This window comes from Canis lupus, chromosome 1 (genome assembly GCF_003254725.2).
Source record: "Canis lupus dingo isolate Sandy chromosome 1, ASM325472v2, whole genome shotgun sequence".
Taxonomy (NCBI): Eukaryota; Metazoa; Chordata; class Mammalia; order Carnivora; family Canidae; genus Canis; species Canis lupus.
The window spans coordinates 92,419,720-92,441,371 of record NC_064243.1 but is presented as its reverse complement, the minus strand read 5'-3'; the positions used below and the strand labels follow the sequence as shown (position 1 = coordinate 92,441,371).

General features: G+C 42.8%; 1 protein-coding gene across 29 annotated transcripts in view; it reads left to right on the top strand.

Annotated features, from left to right (window-relative positions):
* Positions 1-21,652, top strand: part of GLIS3 (GLIS family zinc finger 3) — a 545,819-nt gene that overhangs the window by 494,072 nt on the left and 30,095 nt on the right. For all 29 annotated transcript variants that reach the window (XM_049092635.1, XM_049092627.1, XM_025423460.3 and 26 more), the window contains one exon: positions 5,887-6,055. In XM_049092635.1, coding sequence (XP_048948592.1) covers positions 5,887-6,055 — 169 coding nt within the window. The remainder of the gene's footprint in view (positions 1-5,886; positions 6,056-21,652) is intronic.

Genomic DNA, 21,652 nt, shown 5'->3' with positions numbered 1-21,652 from the left:
ATGGGTAACTCTCCTTCCCCCTTTCCTGTAAGAGCAGGCCCACTACAATGGCAATGGCTTCTTAAGGAATCATAAATGACCCCAAGTGCACGTTTACAGTGCAAGCTCAGACACAACAGATCTACACGGTGGATCTGTGCTCTGTGCATGATTGACTGAGGTGGTGACCTTTCAGCCCACCACATCGTAGTCACTTGTAGTAACAGGTGCATATATCTGATTGCTCATGAATAATCCATCCCTGCCTTCCTTCTTTCCTGCCAGTAGATCAATATGTCCCTGACAAGCATCTGAAATCTTTATTTGGGAAAAAAGCACATTTCCTCCCAGCTGTTTGTTTTCCAAACCAAATAATTTAGTTAACTTGTTGCCTGAGTTAATTTTCAGAGCTGGAAAATTTCTCTCAGCCATGCTGAGGTCACTTCAGTGCTTTTAGAATGGGCAGAAACAGAAATGGGAATGTACTTTTGGCATTCTAACCAGTATTTTGGTGGCTGCAGCTGGAGCCATGTGCATTGTGCGTGTGAGGGGGGAATGCCTAGTGACTCCAGTCTTTGCAAATGGAGGGTGCAGTATCAACACTCTTAAGGCCTTCTCTTGAATCTATCCTGTGTCTGAGAGGCAGTGTAGCCTTCTGGTTAGGCACATGTGATCTGAAATCCATCTTCCTGGGCTTGGATTCCAGCTCCACTACTTACCAACCACGTGCCCTAGGCCAGGTACTCTCATCAGGAACTCAGTGAAGCCTCAAATTCCTCATCAGTAAACCGTGGAAAGGTTTGCGAAGTACTCAATAAATGTTAACTTGGTTCAGAGGTCTAGAGCAGCAGGGAGACGAAACACAGCTGAGATGATCTAGCTTCTCCTGCTAGATCCTCAGATCAGCAACCTCAGCATCCCAGAGGACTTGGGGAAGTTTGATAGAAGTTCAGAACCTCAGCACTCCCTGCCCCTAAGACCTAGTGAATCAGAATCAGTACTTGTCCCTGGTGATCTGTTTGCAAGGTAAAGCCTGAAAAACAGGACTCTAAGTGCCCATACTGCTTTGTACAGGAATATGCCCTCCAATTGGCTATTTTAATATACCTCACCTGACGAGGGAGGTCCTCCTCCCTTTCCTCTAAAATGATAAGAACACAGCCAAGGAGTGCCCATGGTAGCCTTCTCTGGCCTTGGGAAAGGGCCTGAAATAAGTAGGCCTCACTACGGGAACACTCCTTGCCTGCCTCCATTCACGTAGTGAATACATGACAGCTAAAGTATCCCCGGGGGTGCCCTGTCTATATCCACAGAAATATAGATTGATTGTTTTCATTTGGACAGAGAGAGCGCTGTTTATTAACCCAGATTAACCTGAGCTAGTTAAAGGCTCAAGCCTAGAATGCCCTGGTCCCAATAGCTGGCGAGATGGCCTCTGGGGAGTACATAGATCAACATATGCTGCTTTGTTAGAATTATGAAGCCCAGCTGAGTTCCTCGAGCCTCTGTCCGCAGGAGACTAGTGGGGGAACTGTGGTAAGCTGTGCTCCAGAGAGAAAACCCAAAGTGGCAGAGAGGCCAGCTCCTGCTTCTCTGCTGAAGGCAAGGCTCACAAATCCAGCTCAGGACCAGGCTTTTATTTCCTTGGGGAGTCCACCATCCCTTAATCACAAAAGCACTAAGAATTTCCAGTATGTTCTACTGCCATGCCTAACCACTTGTTTTCACTGCCAGTCATCAGTGCCATCTGGGGGGCACCTAGAAGCTCTCTTCTAGCCTTGAATGAGGCACTCACCCAAGAGGTGACACCAGACAATGAAGGCCACCCCCATGGGCAGCCTGCATGCACCATTTGATTTGATCACAACAATTTTGTTAATATTGCTCTGGTTCTAGAGGGATCAGTTCTTTTCCTTGTACTTTGACTGACAGGTCTCATAGCATGCCCCTTTGGTTGAGTGTGTATGGAAGGAAATGTTTCCTTTTGTAAATGACCTGACCATTGCACTCTAATGTGGAGGTTTTCTTCTGGAGGTTAAAGTTGGCAAAGCTCAAGTGTTTGTCAGGAAACATGTATTGTGTTGGGCACTCAGTGTGAAGCCAGCAGATATTCAACTTCAAACATTAAGAGGGACCAGCACCAGCCTCATAGAAGGCAAGGACTGGAAAATTGTGTTTGGATGAATGAATGAATGAATGAATGAATGAATGAATGAATGAATATTCTTAAACTACACTAAGATGGAATCCTGGATGTATGACTGATACAGGTGGAACTTTCCTAAAAGTCAGTGTAAATAGGAGAGTATTTCCTGTGCCACAGGAGCAATCCCTGAGAAATGTGGGTCTCAGGTATAAGCCAAGAGCAATCCTGCAAAGCCCAAGTTCTCTCATCCCAGAGTTTTGTCCATTATCTCGGAAGGGTATGTGAAATGGGGTTGGATGAATGTTGTGAAGCCATGCTCTGTTTGTATTTCCTCTAAATCTTGGTTATTATAGTGGCTCCAAGCAATGGTCTTGCCCAGGACTACATGTAAAGTGCCATTCATAGACACTGAACTATCAGCTTCTGCTAGATTATGTCACCAGGAGAGATTTTTGTCCGACACTTCTCAACCCATCTGTTAGGAAATAACGCCAGTCATTTTGGGCTTTGTTTTGCACACAGGTTATTTCTTACAACCGATGTAAGAAACTATACTGTAGACTTTACAAATTCAGACTTTAAATTGCACCCAACACATTCCCTTTCTTATTCTCCTGGGGTCCCAGGCAAAGGGTCGCTGCCTGTTTCAGTACCATTCCCCAGCTTTAGCAGTGGAAGAAAGTGCTGTTGATGTGTTTGACTGTTGGTCAGTCAGCCCTTGACCTTAGCACAGCTGGAGGGCAGGTTTCTGAGACCCTCGGCCCTGTATCGTACACCTCAAGCCCCACCTCATACGTTCTTCACCACCTAGTCCTACAGGCAGCCATTGCTATGGTAACCATTTGTACCAAATGTAACTTGGAAGCACCTCCCCTCAAATGTACCATGAATATCTGGCTTTCTGTCTCTAGGCTGCTCCAATGCAGCCAATGGTGTTGGACATCTATGAGAACTTTAGCCACTCTGGTATACACATGCCTATTTACCTGAGAAAAGTAACACCCTAGGTAAGGCAACCTTCCTCCTGACCAATAAAAACAGGATTTGGTAGATAAATGTTTCTTTCTGTTCTTGTCCTACCTACCCATTGAGCCCAAGATGGACTCCACTGACATTTAGACTGTGTTCATCCTTATTTACTTGAACAAACATGAATGATGCCATTGGAGATAGTAGGCTCCAAGGGTGTCTTCTTCCCTAGTCTATCCCAGGACTTCACTCAGTGTCTGCCACACCATACGTACTCCATAGATATGTGTGGAATAGTTGGCTACTGAGAGAGCAATCAGAGGAACACAGGTGACTGCATACAGAGCAAAAGTATTAAAATAAGTAGAGGAAGGTAGAAGATGTTACAGTCAAAAGCACAGTAGCATCAGTTGCCATGATGTGGTTGAGGTGTGACCAATTGTCTGATTTGGCCAGAGCTTAGGGCACAGTTTAGGGCAATGGATAAGACAGTATGTTGAAGCAGTTAGAACACCACTTGATGATCTACCAGCAGGTCTCAGTATTTTGGTAAATTGACGTCTGGAGCCTGTTCCCCTCACTAAACTGTAGTCTCCTCAAGGGCAGGGACCCTCATGCAGTAGAGGGGCTAGCATGTGGTAAGTACTTAATAAATACTGGATTAAAAAATAATGGTTGGAGGACAGGTGGATGGATGAATGGATAGATGGACACACAGTTGGTCCTGGCTGTTAAATGGGAGAGGGAGAGGCCCTTATGAGGACTACCTTTCAGTGTGTAGCAGGCTGCAAACAATACCAAATTTCCCAACCCATTATTTCTTTGTGGCTTATGCAAAAATGTAGCTGATAGAGCTAATGGAGACTGCTGGGAAGCACCACATTTTCTATTGAACCATAGCATAGAGCATAGAGCGCACACCCCAAGAGTCCCTGTTGCCCACGGGGTTGGAAACGGCAGGGGCTGCATCCCTTGTGATGAACATGTTACACATACATACAAAACCACCTCCAGGGGATAGTGAGTGATGGGCATATTCAGCAACTGTGACAGAATAAATAGGAGAGTTCACATTGCTACACTCCAGCAGGAAAAAAAAAAAAAATAGCTGTGTTTCCACAGTGTCTCTGTGACCTCTTATTATTCCATTAGTTTTTGGAATAGTGTATAAAACATCAAGCTCCATGCTGACAAACACCAGCATTGAAACTATTGCCACAGTCAATCCAAACAGCCTTCTCCCCTGGGTAAAATTATTATTTGGAATACAAGCAGAATTGTGGTTGCCTGAGCGAGCAGAGCGTAAATGAGGGTAGTGATTCATAAGGTGACTCTAGCGAGTTTGCAAACGTGCAACTTTTCTGGAGGCTGCCACACAACCGGAGCCCTGCAGTGCCTTTTTGAGCGAGTAAGCACTTTCTAGTCTTCCTACCTTTTCGGGTCTTGGAGGGCTGTGGAGGATGCAGGCTTCTGAGGACAAGAGTTAACCTGACACAGTGCTGACTTACCAGAAATAAACCTTTCACATCAGATCACACCCTTGTCAGTCGCTTTTGAGCGGGAAGATGGTAATTCCGCTTCCTCACATGTTCCTTTAAGTACTTGAACTCTCATTCCATTGGATTAAGCTTTTGGGGGCTGGGTCATCTGGGGTGTTCATTCTCTCCCGGAGAGGTTGGAGGAAAGTGGTACTGGTCTAAAAGTAGCGCTCCCTGAACTTTTAAACCTTCACATCGCTTTGATTTTGTGGCTGCTGCTTCTTAATCCTGAACCTGATTTCTTTTATTTTTTATTTTTTTAGAACCATTTATTCTTTGACATCAGTAGAGTAAGTTCAGAAAGAGCAGAGATGGGTATAAAGCTCAGCATAGCTTTGTGTAGAGAAGGAAGTTGAAGAGAGTCAGCGTAATGATGCTGGTATGATTGCAGCATAATGAGATGTCTGCTGAGTAGGTCCCAGACACTGAGAGCCTCTCTGATAGTGATACTCTAAAAGTGACAAGCCTCGTCTCTTTTGTGACATCGTACCAATTAGCTGATCTAAATGGGCACATATTTAAGTTTGAGGTCACGTGTCACGTACAGTTCTCAAAGGCTAGGCTGCCCCTCCGAATGAGGCTGTAACTCAGTCTCTGTGTCGTAATAGACAAGTCGAGGCCTGGGTGCGGGGGGGTTCTGGAGCTGTGTTTGAAGCCCCTTTTCATGTTTTGTGGTGCCGGGCATGGACTCCTCGCTGATGGAGACTAAGTGTCCATCTATCACACCATCAGGGAAATGCCTGGGTTCAGTTAGACTCTGAGGTTAAGAGGGTATCCGATCCTGCCCTTGTGCTTAGGACCAGGAGAACCTCCTTACCCCGATTTAGGGGTGACAGAGAGAGAGCCAGCCTGACCTGCGGAGACTCGCTGCAGCCACAAGAAGAGGCACACGGCCTGTGTTCTGCCCCTTGGGGTCAGCAGACCAAATATTCTCTTACCTCTTGTCCTCTGTGACGGAACAGTGCTTGTACAGAGACCTTTGCCCAGAGGCAGACATTACAGGATTGACTACTTGTTCAGTGTCCAGACAGGGAATGAGCCAAACCTGAGCACAGTAGGAGTGAGTAGTGGGAAAGGTATGTTAGCCAGGGATCCTGTTCCCCCTGAAATCAAAAGCTGTGTATATCCAGTAAAGAAAGCACTGTTCCCTGAAAGCCACCGAGAGAAGGACAAATGAGCCCCTAAGCCATGCTCTCTAGCAGCCTTCAGTGTGTAAAGCACATGTGGTTTGATGCTTGTTCTCCTTGATTCCAGCTTCCATCTTCTCCAGCAATCACTCAAGCCGAAGCGGAACAGCTGCTGGGGCCGTGCCACCCCCACATACTGTCGGTCACCCTTCTCCGGGACAGAATGTGCAGGGGAGCCCTCACACCCCTGTCTCCCAGCTACCTCCACTCACAGCTGTGGATGCAGGAGCCGAGAGGTAAGGCCATCTGTCTCCCTTCTAACAGGCCCAGAAGTTCTTTGACACTGCTGAATTTTATTAATAATCCATCGGTGGGTCGAGGGATCCAAAGGTGAAATATTGAAAGTGCACGTGCAGAGCATGTGTATCAAATATCCCAGGATCTGTTTTAGTTTCTGTGGGATATGGAGGTGTGTGTGTGTGGGGTAGGGTCACCAGCTAAAGCGTCTGCTGGGAAAATGCATCCGAATGTGCATCTTCTCCACCTTCCCTCAGTCTGTATCAGGGACTCAGCAGTGTCCCCACAGGTGGAAAAGCTCTCCAGATGCAAGATGGTGCCCTCCACTCATAGATTAACATTAGCTTGAGAGTATAGCATCAAAGGATTCAGGATTTTGTAGGGGAGACCAGCAAGGGGCTGTTCACTGAGTGCTCTCTGTTGATACCACTCTCATAAAGAGTTTTGGGGAGAAAAGTTTTAAATTTTGACATTTCAGTCTGTCTTTGGACTGCCCAACCTTCTAGTGCGGTGGACAGCACATGGCTCCCTTTATTATCCTCCCCACGTGTCAGCAGGCTTGAACTGACTGTAGGGCTTGTACCAGACACCCACAGAGGAATAAAGTCCCTGTGGGGAGCCCTGAGCAATCCTAGAGTCTCAGGACAAAATAATGGGTTGAATGGGCAGCAGAAGTGAAAGTTTTTCAATCTTGAATTTTCAACCAGTAATCTGTGGTTTCATTGGAGTTGGCCTGGCCTGTGAGTTTTTAAATATGTGTTTTTAAATTTAATATAAACCAATATATATTTTTTATTTATTCCTACTTTTCACTTATTACTAATATATCTGTTCATTTAATAAATCTATCAAGTACTCTGGGTTGGACACTGTTCCGGATGCTGTAGATGCCGAGATTGTTAAAACATGATGCTGCCCTTAGGATTTAGTGGGTGAGGAAAGACACATAAACAAAGTATAGTAATTCTATTTGGATAAATGATGTAATCATAATCAAGATGCCACAGGAGCCAAGAGAGAACGTCCCTAATTCTGTCTCAGGGAGGGAGGGGAAGAAAGCGTTATCTAGATTTAGAAGGAAGATTAAGACTTTCTTAATGGATAAATGGGGAGCAGCATCAAGGCTCACCAGAGGAACACATATAAGACATGAGAGGGACAAGGACACACACACCTTACTTATAAGGTCCCAGTAAGTTCAGGGGACATCATCCAGAGCAGACAGGACTGATGAAGTCAGGTCAGAGTGGGCTGGCCTGTGTAGAACCATACATTTCATGCCAAGGGGTTTACCTCTTACTAAAAGTGAAGAACCATTATAGCCCATTTATGAGGAGAGACTCATCAGATTGTCATTATAATGAAGGAACTCAGGTGACAAGGTGGCAGAGTCATTGAGGTTGGGAACAGGGACAGGAGGTAGGGAAAATAAGAAAGAGGTTATTGTAGGAGTCCTTATGAGTAGTATGAGGACTTGAATTAAGGTGAAGTGGTAAGGATGGAGATTTTATTCAAGGGCCATTATTTATGAGAATTGCTAATTATACATAAATGGAATAAAAAGGAAGGGCCAAATTCACCTGTGAGTTACACCTCTAGGTACAAATGGAAAGGTATGTCATTAACACAGGAGAAGGGAGTGTTTTTCTAGTAGGGGGAGGAGTGGGAGAGGAAGAATAGGTAATAAATGGACTTTAGGGTTGGAGTTTTAGGTGGCTGTAAAATGTCCGTGTGGATGTGTCTAATAGTCAATCAGATATATGGATCAGAAGATGTTAGACTTCTCTTAACTGTTCTGCTATGTAGTCAAGTGCAAACAGCTCCCAGCCTCCCCACCCAGGCTGCTGACAGAGCCGTGCAGGTAGTAACCATCTCTTAAGTTCATGGACACTGGGGATGGACAGTCCTGCCAGGTATCTGATGTATTTCTAAAGGTTAAGATGAGCTTATTCTCTTCAGCATTTTGTTAACTTTCCAGTTGGGTCTTAAGTGATATTAGCCATGGGTTCCTCATCCTCTCATTTTCTTCTGCCTGGCCAAGAATCATACTCCACAAGGTCATGAAGCTAAGAAACCATCACTTGAGTCCTCTTCTTCGTCCCATCTTCTTATCAATATTCTGCTTACAAGAATACAAGAGACAAGCAATCTGTGTGTCTTCTTTCTGCACACAGCTTCTAAAACAAGAAAGATAGAAAAAAGATTTTAGCCCTGACTGGAGTTAACAACAACCAAACACCTGATGTTTGAAGCCCACCTCCAAAGGTGGCTGATTGTTTTAATGTGTCGCTTAGGTGCTCCTGCTGCTTGGGTTTCTTTGTTTGTTTTTAACATTTCATATTAGTTTATAATTTTATTTTTTTTCAATTTCCTCTTTTGAAAGCTTGTAACATATAAAACAACTACAAGAAAAAAAAATAAAAATAAAACAACTACAAGAATAGTCCAGTGAACACCTATACACCCTGCATCCACATTCACCCACTGTTGATATTTTGCAGCCTTCTTTCTGTCTCTCGTCTCTTTCTTTCTCTGACTTGAGAGATCCTTTGTTTGCCTGTTTGCCTATTGTCTTCAAACCCTCTGAGAGAGAGTTGTGAATATCACTGAGCTTTAACCCTAATTACTTCGGGAAAGATCTCCTAAGAAGGACATCCTCCTGCATAATCACAATGTAATTATCTCGCTCTGGAAATTTAACATCAATAAGCATTATCTAACATGCAGTCAATACTGAAATTTCCTCGATTGTATAAATAACGTTCTTTATAGCCAGTTTTTTTTTCTATCCTTTCTTTTGATCCACGATTTAATAAGATCACAGTTCTCATTTCTTGTTAATCTTCTTGAATCTAATGAAGTTCCCCAGTTTTTAAAAAGTTACCATCATCATCATCATCGTCTTTCATGACATTGACGATTTCTGAAGACTCAGGACATTTATTTTGCAGAATGCTCCAGAGTTGGGACTCACCTGCTCTTTTCCTCTTCAGCAGACACATTCCTTCTCATCAAGAGCACCACATAGGGAATGTGGTACTCCTTCACTCTTTTGAACCTCTGTTTGCACCCCATCGGGAATTAAGATTAAGTGAACCATAGCAGGTGAGGCACCCAGCATGTGGCATAGTGTGAAGACAGGCAAGCTTGGCATGGCTGGGAGATTGAGGTTTAGAAGCCGGGGGGTTGTTAAGTAATGACAGTGGTTGATAATGTCATCATGGAAGGTAAAAAGGAGAGGCAGGGGAAGAAGGTAACAGTACTTTATATGGCTGGGTGATGAAGCAGACCTTCTTACACCTGTGGCTCTGCCTTGTGCTCTCCTCTTCCCAGTGGATATGTGGCTCATTCCTTTGCCAGGCCAACTGGACTGGGCAAGGAGATGGAGGGTTATCTCTTCCGATCAGGTTTGGGGAGGAGGGTGACATGAAACAGCTTTGAATTATGCACTGTGTTTGCATTAGTGTGCAGCATAAAAACACTACGAGGAAATGTGCTTACCTTCCGCTTTTGGTTTATATATCTTTGCCTCTGTTTGCCTGGGAAATCCCCCAGTAAAAACTCCAGCAGTTTTCTTAACGGAAATAGGTTTATCACACTTTGCGATTTTTAGTGGGAAACGCATTTTTTCCTGCTTTGTGAGCACTGATTCATCATTTACTTGGCTTTAGCTTGTTAATAAAATGGGCTGAGTCACTGTCAGAAGTCAGGAAAGGTCCACCACATCTATCCAGTTAGCATCAGGTTTTTTGATCTTTGCCATCATAAAATCAAGTAAATGCAAGTTCTCTCAACTTGATGAGGCTCCATTTTTATTTTGAAATATTATCTGAATGACACATCGTTTCAATGATTTATGTAGTACCACCACATCACCTAATGTTGATTTAAACTTATTATGGGAAGTAGTGTTTTACTGTGTCATGTTGAATGAGCCAGCGGTACTTTATGACAGTGGCTTCCCATAATAGGAACCCAGCATCTTTGGAAATGTCAGTTCATTGGGTTTCATAGTATGTCTGTTAGAGCAGAAAAAACAAACATACTGACATGAATCCCTTTTTGAAATGGAGAAATCTTACAGTCCCAAGAAAAGTCCACTGGATCTATGTTGCTCACCTTGTCCAAGAACGCATCAGCAGCCTCTCTCCATCCCATAGAAGTCCACAGACATGCTGTGCTCTGGAGTATAAGCGACAGAGCTCAGGGAGCTTGTGGATTGGCCACCTGCAGTGATTTGTGAAGGGCTTCCAGGAGACCCATCTCTGAGCCACAGGACGCTGAAAACAGGGACTGGATGTAGCCTCCTCAAGACATACACAATCTGGGACAGGAATCCACAGCGAGAATGTTAGGGACTATCGTTTCTGAGAAAGCAGTCAAAAAACCTTCACTAAAAAAGGAATGTTAGTTTCTGGAGTCTGTATCAAGTATTGGGAAACTGTTTTTATCCATATCAGATGTGACATTGCTAGGATTCTAGGATTGTGTGTGTGTGTGTGTGTGTGTGTGTGCACATGCATGCATGTGTACAGTCTTTCTGTGCCTTTGGGTAACCAGAGCTGGTCTTCACTGATAGCATTTTCTAATTTAGCACTGGAAGCATGTTGCAGCTTTTCTGGATACTGAAGGGTTAAGGATAGCAAATGTTTTCTATTTAACTTCCTTGAGATTCTTTACTGTTCTCCAACTCTTGTCAAACCAGCCTGCTCACTGACTTGGTCTGTTTGTTTCTGCATCTTATTTCAGGATCTGTTCTACCTAGAAAGACAATAAGGACCTTCCATTATTGTTCTGTTCTTGGCTAAACGTTGACCAGCTTGGAGCCTGGGTTAACTCTACCCGGAAAGCTCACAGAGACTCGTTTAGTCTCTTGGTTCCTATCCTCTGTTTTATTTATTTATCATTTCCCAGATGTTATCTTGCTAACTGAATTACTAGTTTTCTGAGGGCAGGAACCTAAAATTTCCTTCTAACCTCCGAATGCCCTTGTGGTGTTTCATAGAGATGATGGCCGACAGACAGTCTTAATGTAGGCTGTTATGAAGGGATGTCAGAAGAGGCTGTGGAAGCACACAAGAATGACCCTAAAATGGGGGAGGGTGGGAGAAATAGAAGAAGAAACATCTGTCTGAAATCTGAAAGTCTGTAAGACCAGGCTAAGGACCATGGGTATGCTCAAAAGCTGAGGTGGGAATGCTGTAGGCCAGAGCTTCATGTGTGAATGGGGAAGGGCCTCATCAGCTGCATCCAGGAAATTGAGCTTTCTCTTGAGGACAGGGATTTGTGTATTTGCCCAGGAAGGGTACCCTGGTGACCCTGGCATACATTCCAAAGGCCTCCCTATCCTGTTATCCACCCAGCAAGAGTTCAGAACATATTCTACACCAAACAGAAGAAGAAATGACGTCTGTCTGGTCCTCAGGAGACAAAGGCCAGACCAGCGAGGCAGTGCAGATTTTATATTACTTTCTTTTTTTAATACAATTTGAAATGACAGTTTTGCCCCTTAAAACTCCAAGTTTGTATTTTATGTAGTCATGACCTATATTAAAGGATTTTGAAGAGTCACTGAGTGGCAAAAAAAAAAAAAAAGTCATCTCTGTGTTAGATGCACCGTGATGAGCGTCTGGAAGTGAGAGCTCTGATATCATCAGGAACTTGGCCTCACTCATCTTATTTCAAAGAAAACTTGGGTGTTATTGTGAGGTATCCACATTGCCATGTGTCATAATGTCGACTTACCCAGTGAGCGCAGCTCTAAGAGCATCCCTGACATGTGTCACAGATACTTTCCCGTGTGGATAGATACTGACTTACAGGGCAACTAGGGCCCCAAAATAAAGCTTGTCAATCTTGATCATCAAAATAACTGAGAAAAGCCAGAGCTGAAAAACAAGCCTAGCTTCAGATAGCCATTTCTTCAGCCTGCATGCTGGCATCTGCATCATCCTATCAAGCCGTTGACTTCATGCTCACCCAGTGCCATGTGATCATGAGCATCATTCTTTTTCTTGGGGCTGCAGTGTTTTCTCTCCAGAAAACAGTTATCCTCACCCAGTATCGCATGAAGGGTTCGGTTTCTCTGTAGGAAAGTGACTTCTGCGGATATTCAGGGTTGAGGGAAGTGGTGTTCAAAATCTACCTGCAATACACATATGCGCATACACATTTTATTTGCAAATCCCTGAAATGTGATGAACTTGTTTCCAATGTCTATGCTGCGAGCAGAGAAGAGGCAGAAAATCCCAATGTCCCAGCCTTGAAAATAGAGATTAGAACATTGGGTCTTAGATTGGAAATGCTTGGGGTCTTTATTCTATTTTTTTCCCTTTATGTCTATGGGTAGTTTCTGATACTTCTGCAAGTTTATTCCAGGGCAGAATAGCCTGCAAGTCTTTAAGCTTCTTCAAAGCTGACCCATGACCACAGCCATGCTTCATCCTCTATGGCAGGTATCAGATCGGTTATTGGCCTGTGGAATGAAGCTACCCATAGAGATATTCACCTTACTAAATATGCTCCCCTTAAATATGTTCCCCTGGTCTACTCCTCTTAGCACAAATACAGGGAAATTGATGATATTTTCTCCTTTCTTCTTATTTCCCTAGCGATTGTGAATGACTCTTTTGGGAAAAACAACAACAACAGAAAGACATTGCTGAACTGGCTTTTCTAGTCTTCTCTGATTTGTCTCTGATCTGTCTCTAATTTAAATGTCTGTGTTGTCTGCAAAATTTTTATGAGCATAATTTTCGGAGTCCAGTCTATTTCTTGATAATGGAGGACAATAATGAGCCAAGCCCATGTGGTTATCTTAACTTACCACTAAGAAGTTAAAAAGCCTACTCAACTCTGATGCCTCCTCTTCTCAAGCACTCTCTCATCTAATTAATCTGTAAGTCCTGTTAGCTCTACCTTCAAACACAATCAGCTTCGTTCCTCCAACCGAGTTCACTGAGTTCACAGCTGTTCCCTCCCATCTCAATTACAGCAGGCCCCTGACTGTCCCCAGACTGTCACCCTGTTAGCACACTCCAGGCCTCACAAGAGGGGCCCTTTTAAAATGTAAATGGAGTCTCTGAGGATTTCCTGCTCACATCCCTCCCCTGCCATGCTTGGAGTCAAATCCAGACTCCTCTTTGTAGGTGACAAAGCCCTCTACGGTCTTGCCTTAGTCACATTCCTTTACCACTGCTCCTCCTGCTTATTCGGCTCTGGCCACACTGGTTTTCTTACTATTCCTGGAAAACACCAACTCATCTTGCCTTGGGGCCTTTGTATGCGCTACTCCTGAAACCTGAAAGGCACCATCACTAGAACTGTACTTGACTCATGCCTTCATTTCTCAGGTCTGCTCACATGTAACCTCTTCGGAGAGGCCTTTCTTGACCACTTCCCCTAAACCTTCCACCCCCAACCTCACTCTCCTTGCTAACTCTGCTCTGTTTCTCTTCATAGATTTAGCCGTCCCGAGATTATGCTGTCTGCTGATTTGCTTACAACCCACTAGAACCGGAGCTCCCAGAGGGGAGACAATGTCATGCTTACAGCTCTTAACCCCCTCAGTGCTTGGGCATCCTGTGGAATGAACAGGTGTGAATAGAAGGGAGTAATATAGGAAAGATGTTGGGGTTTCAAAGCCAGCAACCAAGAAAGAATTCTTTAGATGTCTTTGATGCAAAAAGGTGAATTTATTAAATTCACGGGGACAGGACTTGTGGGCAGAAAGAGCTGCATGGGGATCATGAGGAGTGTCCCCCCCACCCCCCATTATATACTTTAAAGTTGAGAGGGGGTTAAGGAGAGCGTAAGTCTCTAAGGAATTTTGGAAGCAAGGTTTCCAGGGCCTTGAGGGGCCTGGCTATTGTTGGGAAATGTCATTTGTTACCGTCTAATAAAACCTGAGTTGTGAGACCCTTTAGATGTACATTGGTGGGTCGTATGCTTGGGAGATGATTGCCAACACTTATCTTGGGGGGTTTACAGATGAAGGGAATTTGTAAAGGAATTTTATATGTGAAAGTAGACTCTAGGATCCTGGGGATCCAGCTAACGTTGCTTTTTGCCTTCAGCAGAATATCAACATCGAGGCAGCTGAGTCCCTAGAGGAAGGTCACTCTGCCTGTTTCAAGGACTTGACATTGGGCTGTAGGGAGTAAGAAAATTTAATAATTTCTCCTCTGCCTTTGTTTCCACATCAGGGAGGACTACAACTATGATTCCTTTATGGTTTCTGGGAAGAGTAACAGTAACCCTGAGCAGGTGACTGCAGCTCTTCTCTCTGTCTGCACATTGTCCTCTGCATCACCTCAGAGCAAAGCAAGAGACGCTGATGTGAGCGTATGCATGTCACTCCACCAAACAGCTTGACTCATGGTTCAAATATTCCTTCACATCAGATTGTTTTCCATGTATTTTTAATTTTGAAGTGCTCTGGTTTTTCATTTTAAAGAGGTCTCATTCATTTCACCCCTGAATGCCAAATCAGCCATCTTTATTTTGTTCCCACATTCCAAACAAATCTACCTCATGCGAAGCCCAAGATGATGTTTTTTTAGTCCCCTTGGATTTTCAGTCAGGAAAGTGAGTCATGACAATAACAAGGAAGGCTTGAGGTAAAATAGAATTCCTTTTCTTGCAACCTCTACTTTAGTGTGTTAGCATGAAGCAGCGTGGAGCTCAAACTAAGCCATTATGTTATTCAGATATATCAGGGTATTCCTTTCCTAGGCTTTCTCCAAAACAGCACCTCATATGGAGGCAGAATTCCCAAAGTGAAAGCCTGTAAGCCTTTCTAGTGTGACCTGGAAATCAACTTTATCTCCTGGATGGGAGGCAGTTGGGGGATTGGCTCTGAAGGAACTGTATAACTTTTTGCAAGTGGAAAAACTGCCTGTTGGTGGTGAGGAGACCATGAGGGTGAGCCGAAACCACGAGACAGAGGTTTTTTGCTTCCTTTTCTGAAACATGGTCTTTGGTTGCTTTTTTGTTTAGTTGCAGGGAGAAACAGTTTTCTAGGATTTAATCATCTTCCCGAGAGTCAATAATTGGAATCATTCTCTTGAATTAGATGGTCTCTCTTCAGAAAAAGAAACTGTGGTCTCTGGGCAAATATAGTATCCAGCTGGGTATTAGCTCCAATTGGGCAAAGGTACCATCTACCTGGACACAAAAAGAGGCACCGAGTTAGGAGCTAAGTCTGTGGAGCCTGGGGTCTGTTCAACAGAATAATTCCTCAATAGCAACGACCAACATTTATTAAATACTTTCTTTGTGTAGGACTGGATGAGTGAGGAATACAAAATGGTAGCAAACATCCAAGTATTTGATGATCTTTTCATCTATAAGAGCTAAGAGCCCTTCTCTGATTGTGAATTTTTAAAGATTTTGTTTTTATTTATTCATGAGAGACACAGAAAGAGAGAGACCGAGACATAGGAAGAGGAAGACACAGGCTTCCTGTGGGGAGCCCAATGCAGGGCTCGATCTCAGGACCCTAGGATCACAGCCTGAACTGAAGGCAGATGCTCAATCACTGAGCCACCCAGGTGCCCGATTGTTAATTTTTAATAGATGTAGTCTCCCCCAGTTTATTTCTCTAACCAAATGTGGAGCCTTGTATTCAAGGGAAGGTATAGAAAACTCCTTTGTGGTCACTACAGTAGTAACCTGACATCCTGAAGAGTAAAAAATCACACATAAACAGCACATGTTATTACTGACCGAACCATCACCCAGCTAGTTTCTTTCAAATTTATGGATGATATTGACTTTTAAGGTCTCATTTGGCAGTGACTTTCAAAGGCACCTGGCCATACATGGCAGGAGTACTGCATCTGAAGTTAATTCTAAAAGTTCTTCTGGTGTTTTCAAGAGACTCGTGTTCACAATTTGAGACCATGGGAAAGACATGGAAGGGGCCATTTTTTTCCTATACCTGTGCCTCCCTTTCTCATGTTGAGACAAAAACAACACTCCTCCCCCTCATTTCCCGGCTGGCTTTCTTGTTACACTCACTCCTGAGTGTTTTCCTTTCATGTGATCCACTCCATTGCAAAGCAGGCTGAACTCCATGCCTAACATGCCATGCTGAACAAGAGGAAGAGTCTTCTCTTTGCCACAGGACCCTGAGTTAATCCCCTTGCTTTGACCTGCTCAGAGCTGCCCAGAGGATGAGCTCGCTCCAAAAGGTTTTCTTTTTTATGGCAGAATTTTTAACATCAAATGTCTAAGACCACTCTGGATAAATTCTCTTCTGGTTGGTGAATTTTTTTTTTTTTTTTGTAAAGAGAATCTGGCAGAATCCAACGTTTCTTCCCTTTCTCCCCATCACATCGGATTCTGAAATAGACAAACAACAGAGTCACAGCCAATTCTTCAGTCAAGATATTCCAAAAAATCCTAGCTCTTGGTTAAATGTGTCCTGCATAATTCATTTCCCTGACATATCCTGAGTGTCCTCTTCCCCTCCCTTTTCATTTTCACAGCGAGGGAGAGATTGTGGTGCCCTCCGCCCCATTTCGGTCTCTATCAGAAAAAAAATACACTCCTCTGCCTTGGGCATTGATGGCTTCGTTTTCTGGACTTAGGACCAACCCCCACCAACCAAGTGCAAGAAGTGTCCTCCAGAACACGCTATCCTGTTTCCCACAAATGCTCTCATCAAAATCTACATGTGAGCCTTCTGTAAAAATCCTTGGTGATCATTTCACCTACAGCCAGTTCACAGCCCTCATTCTGTCATGGTCTGTGGAGGCTCAGGCAATCATGTTTGAGTCTTGGTCTTACCCAATGTGATAAATTATTTGCAGTTAATATTGACCTAGCCTCTCGTGAGGAGAATGAAACACTAAGCCCTTGCAGGAGATGGATTCAGCTCTTTGAGTAGTTTGGAACAGAATCCTCGGACGGACCTACAGCTCTTGGCGGGCTTTAGTCCTGCCCAGATGGACAGTGTTGCAATTACCCACACTTCCCAGCGGCTGTTTCTTCATTACTGAAAGCTGGTCTTGATTGTCTCAGAAGCAGAATTCAATTTGCAGTTCCCCCAGTAACGTGCTGTGATTCATTCGGGGACAAATCTGGATTGAACTGAATCCAAGTGTCTCTTTTGTGAGACAGAAGGGAAGTATAAGTAGATACTATAGTCACCCAGATGAGTCAGCCAGGAATTCATGAAGTGATTCATAAATCGTTATAAAGACCACTAAAGTCTACTAAAATGGAGTGCTGTCTGGCTATACAAAGTGGGGTATTATCATTGGGGGGTTTTTTTTAGATGTTAAATCAGATGTGAAATCCTTAAAACTGTGCTTTTCTTTTTAGGTTTTGAAAAGGATTCCTTTTTTCCTCCTCTGTAGTTGGCCAACGGCTAAAGCCACTTTTTATTGATTAGTTTTCACAGATGAATTTAAAAACCACCACAATTCATTGGGGGATAAAAAAATGCCTTCCCAAATCCACCATGGACCAGTTTGTATCCATTATTTCTACTCCCTAGCAGCAAATCAATAATATTTTTCATGTGAATACAATGAAACAAGCTGTTCTGATGCATTCTTCCTTCTTTGGGAGGTCTGCAACCCCTGTGGAAGAGAGAGGGGGAGAAGAGACCGGTCCAAAGCACATATCAACTGACATTTAATCTACTTGATCATGGAAATCCCTCTTTTCAAAGTATTAACCCCCAAAGCAATGCTTAAGCACACAGCCCCAAGTTGCTTGCTAGAACTGTTTGCAAATGCAGCACAAATGAAGAAAAGTAAGACACATTTATGACATGCTTAACCTGCAAAATGGTCTATTAGCAAATACTGTTTGAAGAAATACAGTTGTTAATTGACATAGAAATACCTTGGACTTACAGACAGGAGACAGAGCATTATTTGAAAGGAGTTAGCCAGCTGGAAAGACTAAAGGTATAAGCCTGCTTAGGCACAAAGAACTCTAGTGCAGAAGTGAACAAGTTCACCAAAGCAAACTGGGAAGCTGATTGCTAGGTCTCCTCAAGGCAGTGGATCATTCACACACCCTTCCCCTGCCAGCTGGCAATAGGGTTCCAAATCTCAGATGCTCACAGGAGCACATGAGGGATGCTCCCTCATCCTCCCCTCCACCTTGCCTGGAGCCTCCACTAGAGAGCATCTTACCTTCCTGGGATAAAGTGGCATTGGAGAACTAGCTGTGTGACTGGGCACATCATTTCATGCCTCTGGGCCTGCCTCATCTCATCCAAATAAGGCTACCCCATTACCTTTCAGCTAGAACATAATAATGATTGTATGAATTTGTGAACTCAAGATACTCTGGGGGGAAGACCAGTGCCGAGAAATGGGATTCTTACACAAGGCCATGACTATGTGCTCTTAGAATTGGAAAATTAGCCAGAGGAGTAAATACCTTGCTTTCTCTGAACCTTAGTTTCCATATCTGAATGGCCAAGAGAGAAAAGAGTCCTAAGATGTTTTATTTTAAGAACTCTATAGAAATTCAAATGCAGTGCTGGAGTTACAATCTTACAGAGCTCTCAAGCACTGTATACATGTTAATGTCAGGGATACCTTAGGTATACGTTCCATTCAGGGCGATCACTCCATAGACATGTGCTGATCATCTGGAAGATGTCAGACTTTGTCTAAAGTACTTGGAAATCTCTGACTTCCCAATTTAAAATTGTTCATAATCCACCCCCACCCCTTACCTCCCATTATTGATTTTTCTCCGTAGTACTCATTTCCTCAGTACAACATATAGTTTGCTTATTTCACTTTGTTCATTGCCTGCCTCTCCTCCCCAGAATGTAAGTTCCACAGAAGCAGGGATGTATGTCATGTGTTGCTCTGTCCCTAGTGATGGGAACAGGGCCACACACTGGGTCAGTGCTCAATAAATATCTCTTGAATGAATAAATGAATATGTTATCTCAGATTTTATGATCCCCAGTAGGCATTGAGATTATCTTTATTTTATACTTGAAATTGAGGCTGGGAAATGTCAGGAAATTTATTCGGGATTATCTAGCTAGTAGGGACAGAGCCGGAATCCAAGCCCAGTGGGTGTTCAGTGATATCCATCTCCTCTTGCCATTTGTAATTTTACTGCATTATGAACCTCACCAGTTCTGTATGTCTCAATCGAGATCTACTGTCCTGTGAAATAATCTAAGACTGTTTCTGAGTACTACATTTACAGGAAACATGACCTCCTTGCTTCTGGCCTACCTCACTGCAAGGTTGGAAAGCTCAGTGTGAGCTGAAGGTGAAAGTGGGGCCACAGAAGAGGAGTGAAACTGACTAAATCCCCCTAAATAATCAGACATTTTCTAAGGTCTATATATATAGATATATATTTACAGAAGCTTTTTTAAGTTGTGTGAGTTTTTTTCAGAAGATATTTTTTTTTATGAGTCCTTTAAAACCTGTTTCCTCCCTGTTTTGTCTTTATTTTGTTTTTTTGTTCTGTTTTTTGGGTTTTTTGGCAGGAGGTTGGAGGAGAGGTACAAACCATTCAACCGTGGCTCATGCTGAGGTTATAAACTCCTCCACTAAAGGAGTACAAAAGGTTGACTGACTCAGTTCTCTGGTTAGCTTTTGTGTGAAGTGTTTCTGGTAAGCAGTGATTTCTTTCTTTCTTTCTTTCTTTCTTTCTTTCTTTCTTTCTTTCTTTCTTTCATTTCTAGCCCATTGTGTGCATATTTATATTAACAACCTTCTATTGTTTCAAAGAAGAGACTGGTAAGCTACATTGAATGAAATCTGTGAAATGTCAACTGCAGATCAGTAGCTGGGGGACAGAGTTGGACCTAGGAAGACTTCAGACATTCTGTCTTCTGGCTTCTGGACACTGCCGTAACTCAGAATGAATTAGAGTGACGTCACCTTGCCTTGACGTCATGGGTGATGAGCTATTCCGTGGGAGAAAAATTGTAAATCACTGCAACTTAGACTCCACATCACAATTGTTTATTTTAGCATCAAATGTTTTTAATTCACCCTCTTTGGATTAAAAAAAAAAAACCTCTCTGTTTTAGGCAGAATATTCGGACTCTATTCATTTTGGTATGTGTATGTGTATGCCTGTTAAAAACAAGGTTGGAAAATCAGTGAGGATACTAAGAAAATAGGATTCAGTAACAGTAAGAACATCGTTTGGCTTAATGAGCTTCTGTGTAAGTGTGTATGTTCCTGGTTCTTTGCTTGCTTCTGGAGTACATGGCTTCAAACCACTCAAGTTTCTTGAGTCCTTTTGGCTTTTTTATAAAATGTTTCTGGCATCTGCCTTGTTACGAGTTGTCAGTGACTGTTTTGGATGATGGCAGGGCCTTTCCTCTAACAGGGAGCCTCCCTCGCTTCTGCACTCCTCTCCTACCCCCTCACCTCTGATTTTAATTTGCTAATTCTATTCTACTATGACCTGGTTAACATGTAACCAGGTTTATAGAAGATAAATTTAAATTAGATTGTGAGAGATTTTTCAATAAAATACTATGTACCATTTGTCAGCCATAACAAAATTAAATCTAAGTGCTGTACTTGAAAATCAGTCACATTTCTACATTCATTTCTTGTGGTGGGCTTTTTAGCACTGAGTTCTTACTTATTTCCTTATTGCTGGCAATTGTTAGATAATTATAATCACATCTTGTCACTTTTCATCTTTTCTCTATATGTGTAAAAGTTAAAATTTTTGTATGTGTTTTCCTTTCCAAATCAAGGCCTTTTTTAAGTGTACATTTATCTCATCTAGAATATGTATGTTTAAGTTTTTATTAGTACTTTATATGAAGTGACACACTGTATTTTAAAATTACATTAACTTTATACCATATAATCTTACTTATTTGAGTAACATGGAGAAAAATCCAGTCTGAATTAGCAAAAAGCAAAATGTGGAGTCAGTTGAATGGTCAGTAGGTATAGTTTACTCCCCTCCAGATCTCTGAGATAAGCATTACTAATCCCTTGGTGTGATACCACCACCTATTTTTTCCTTTGCTCACCATTACTACATTACATAATATGTCATAGCCAAGAGGGCACAGCCAGCAATTGGAACTTGTGTGAATGAATAGATAACAATGATTTATAATTACCATGTAATTATATGCTCTTTAGATAGATACGTAGATATACAATTTAAATGTAGCTATATAATCTGTATCTAGATGGAGAGTCTCTTGTATGGAATTTACATTCTAGATGACTCCTAAATGAAGTCTGTCCTTTAAGGTAGTTGAGAAATCTCCCCTTTATAGCTAGTAATCATGGTTCACTCTATAACCAGATCACCCCAAATTACAAAGAGATAAAATTTTATATTGCTGATTTTATATTTGCCTCCTTCCCCTCCCCATCTACCTTTTCTATCTTTGTTAATCAAACCCTCTTTTATGAGTCAGACTCACTTGCCTGGGGGTGAGGGATTGTAAAAATAGAATCCATCTCCTCCATCAAGCTGACCACATCAGGATCAGGCTTGTACATACTGTGACTGGCCCCAACTTCACATCTCCGCCCTGTCAGTCCTCAATAGCCAGGAAAAGTGGCAGAAGTACCAGAGAAAAGACCAGAAAACCATCAAGAGTGTGCTGGCGT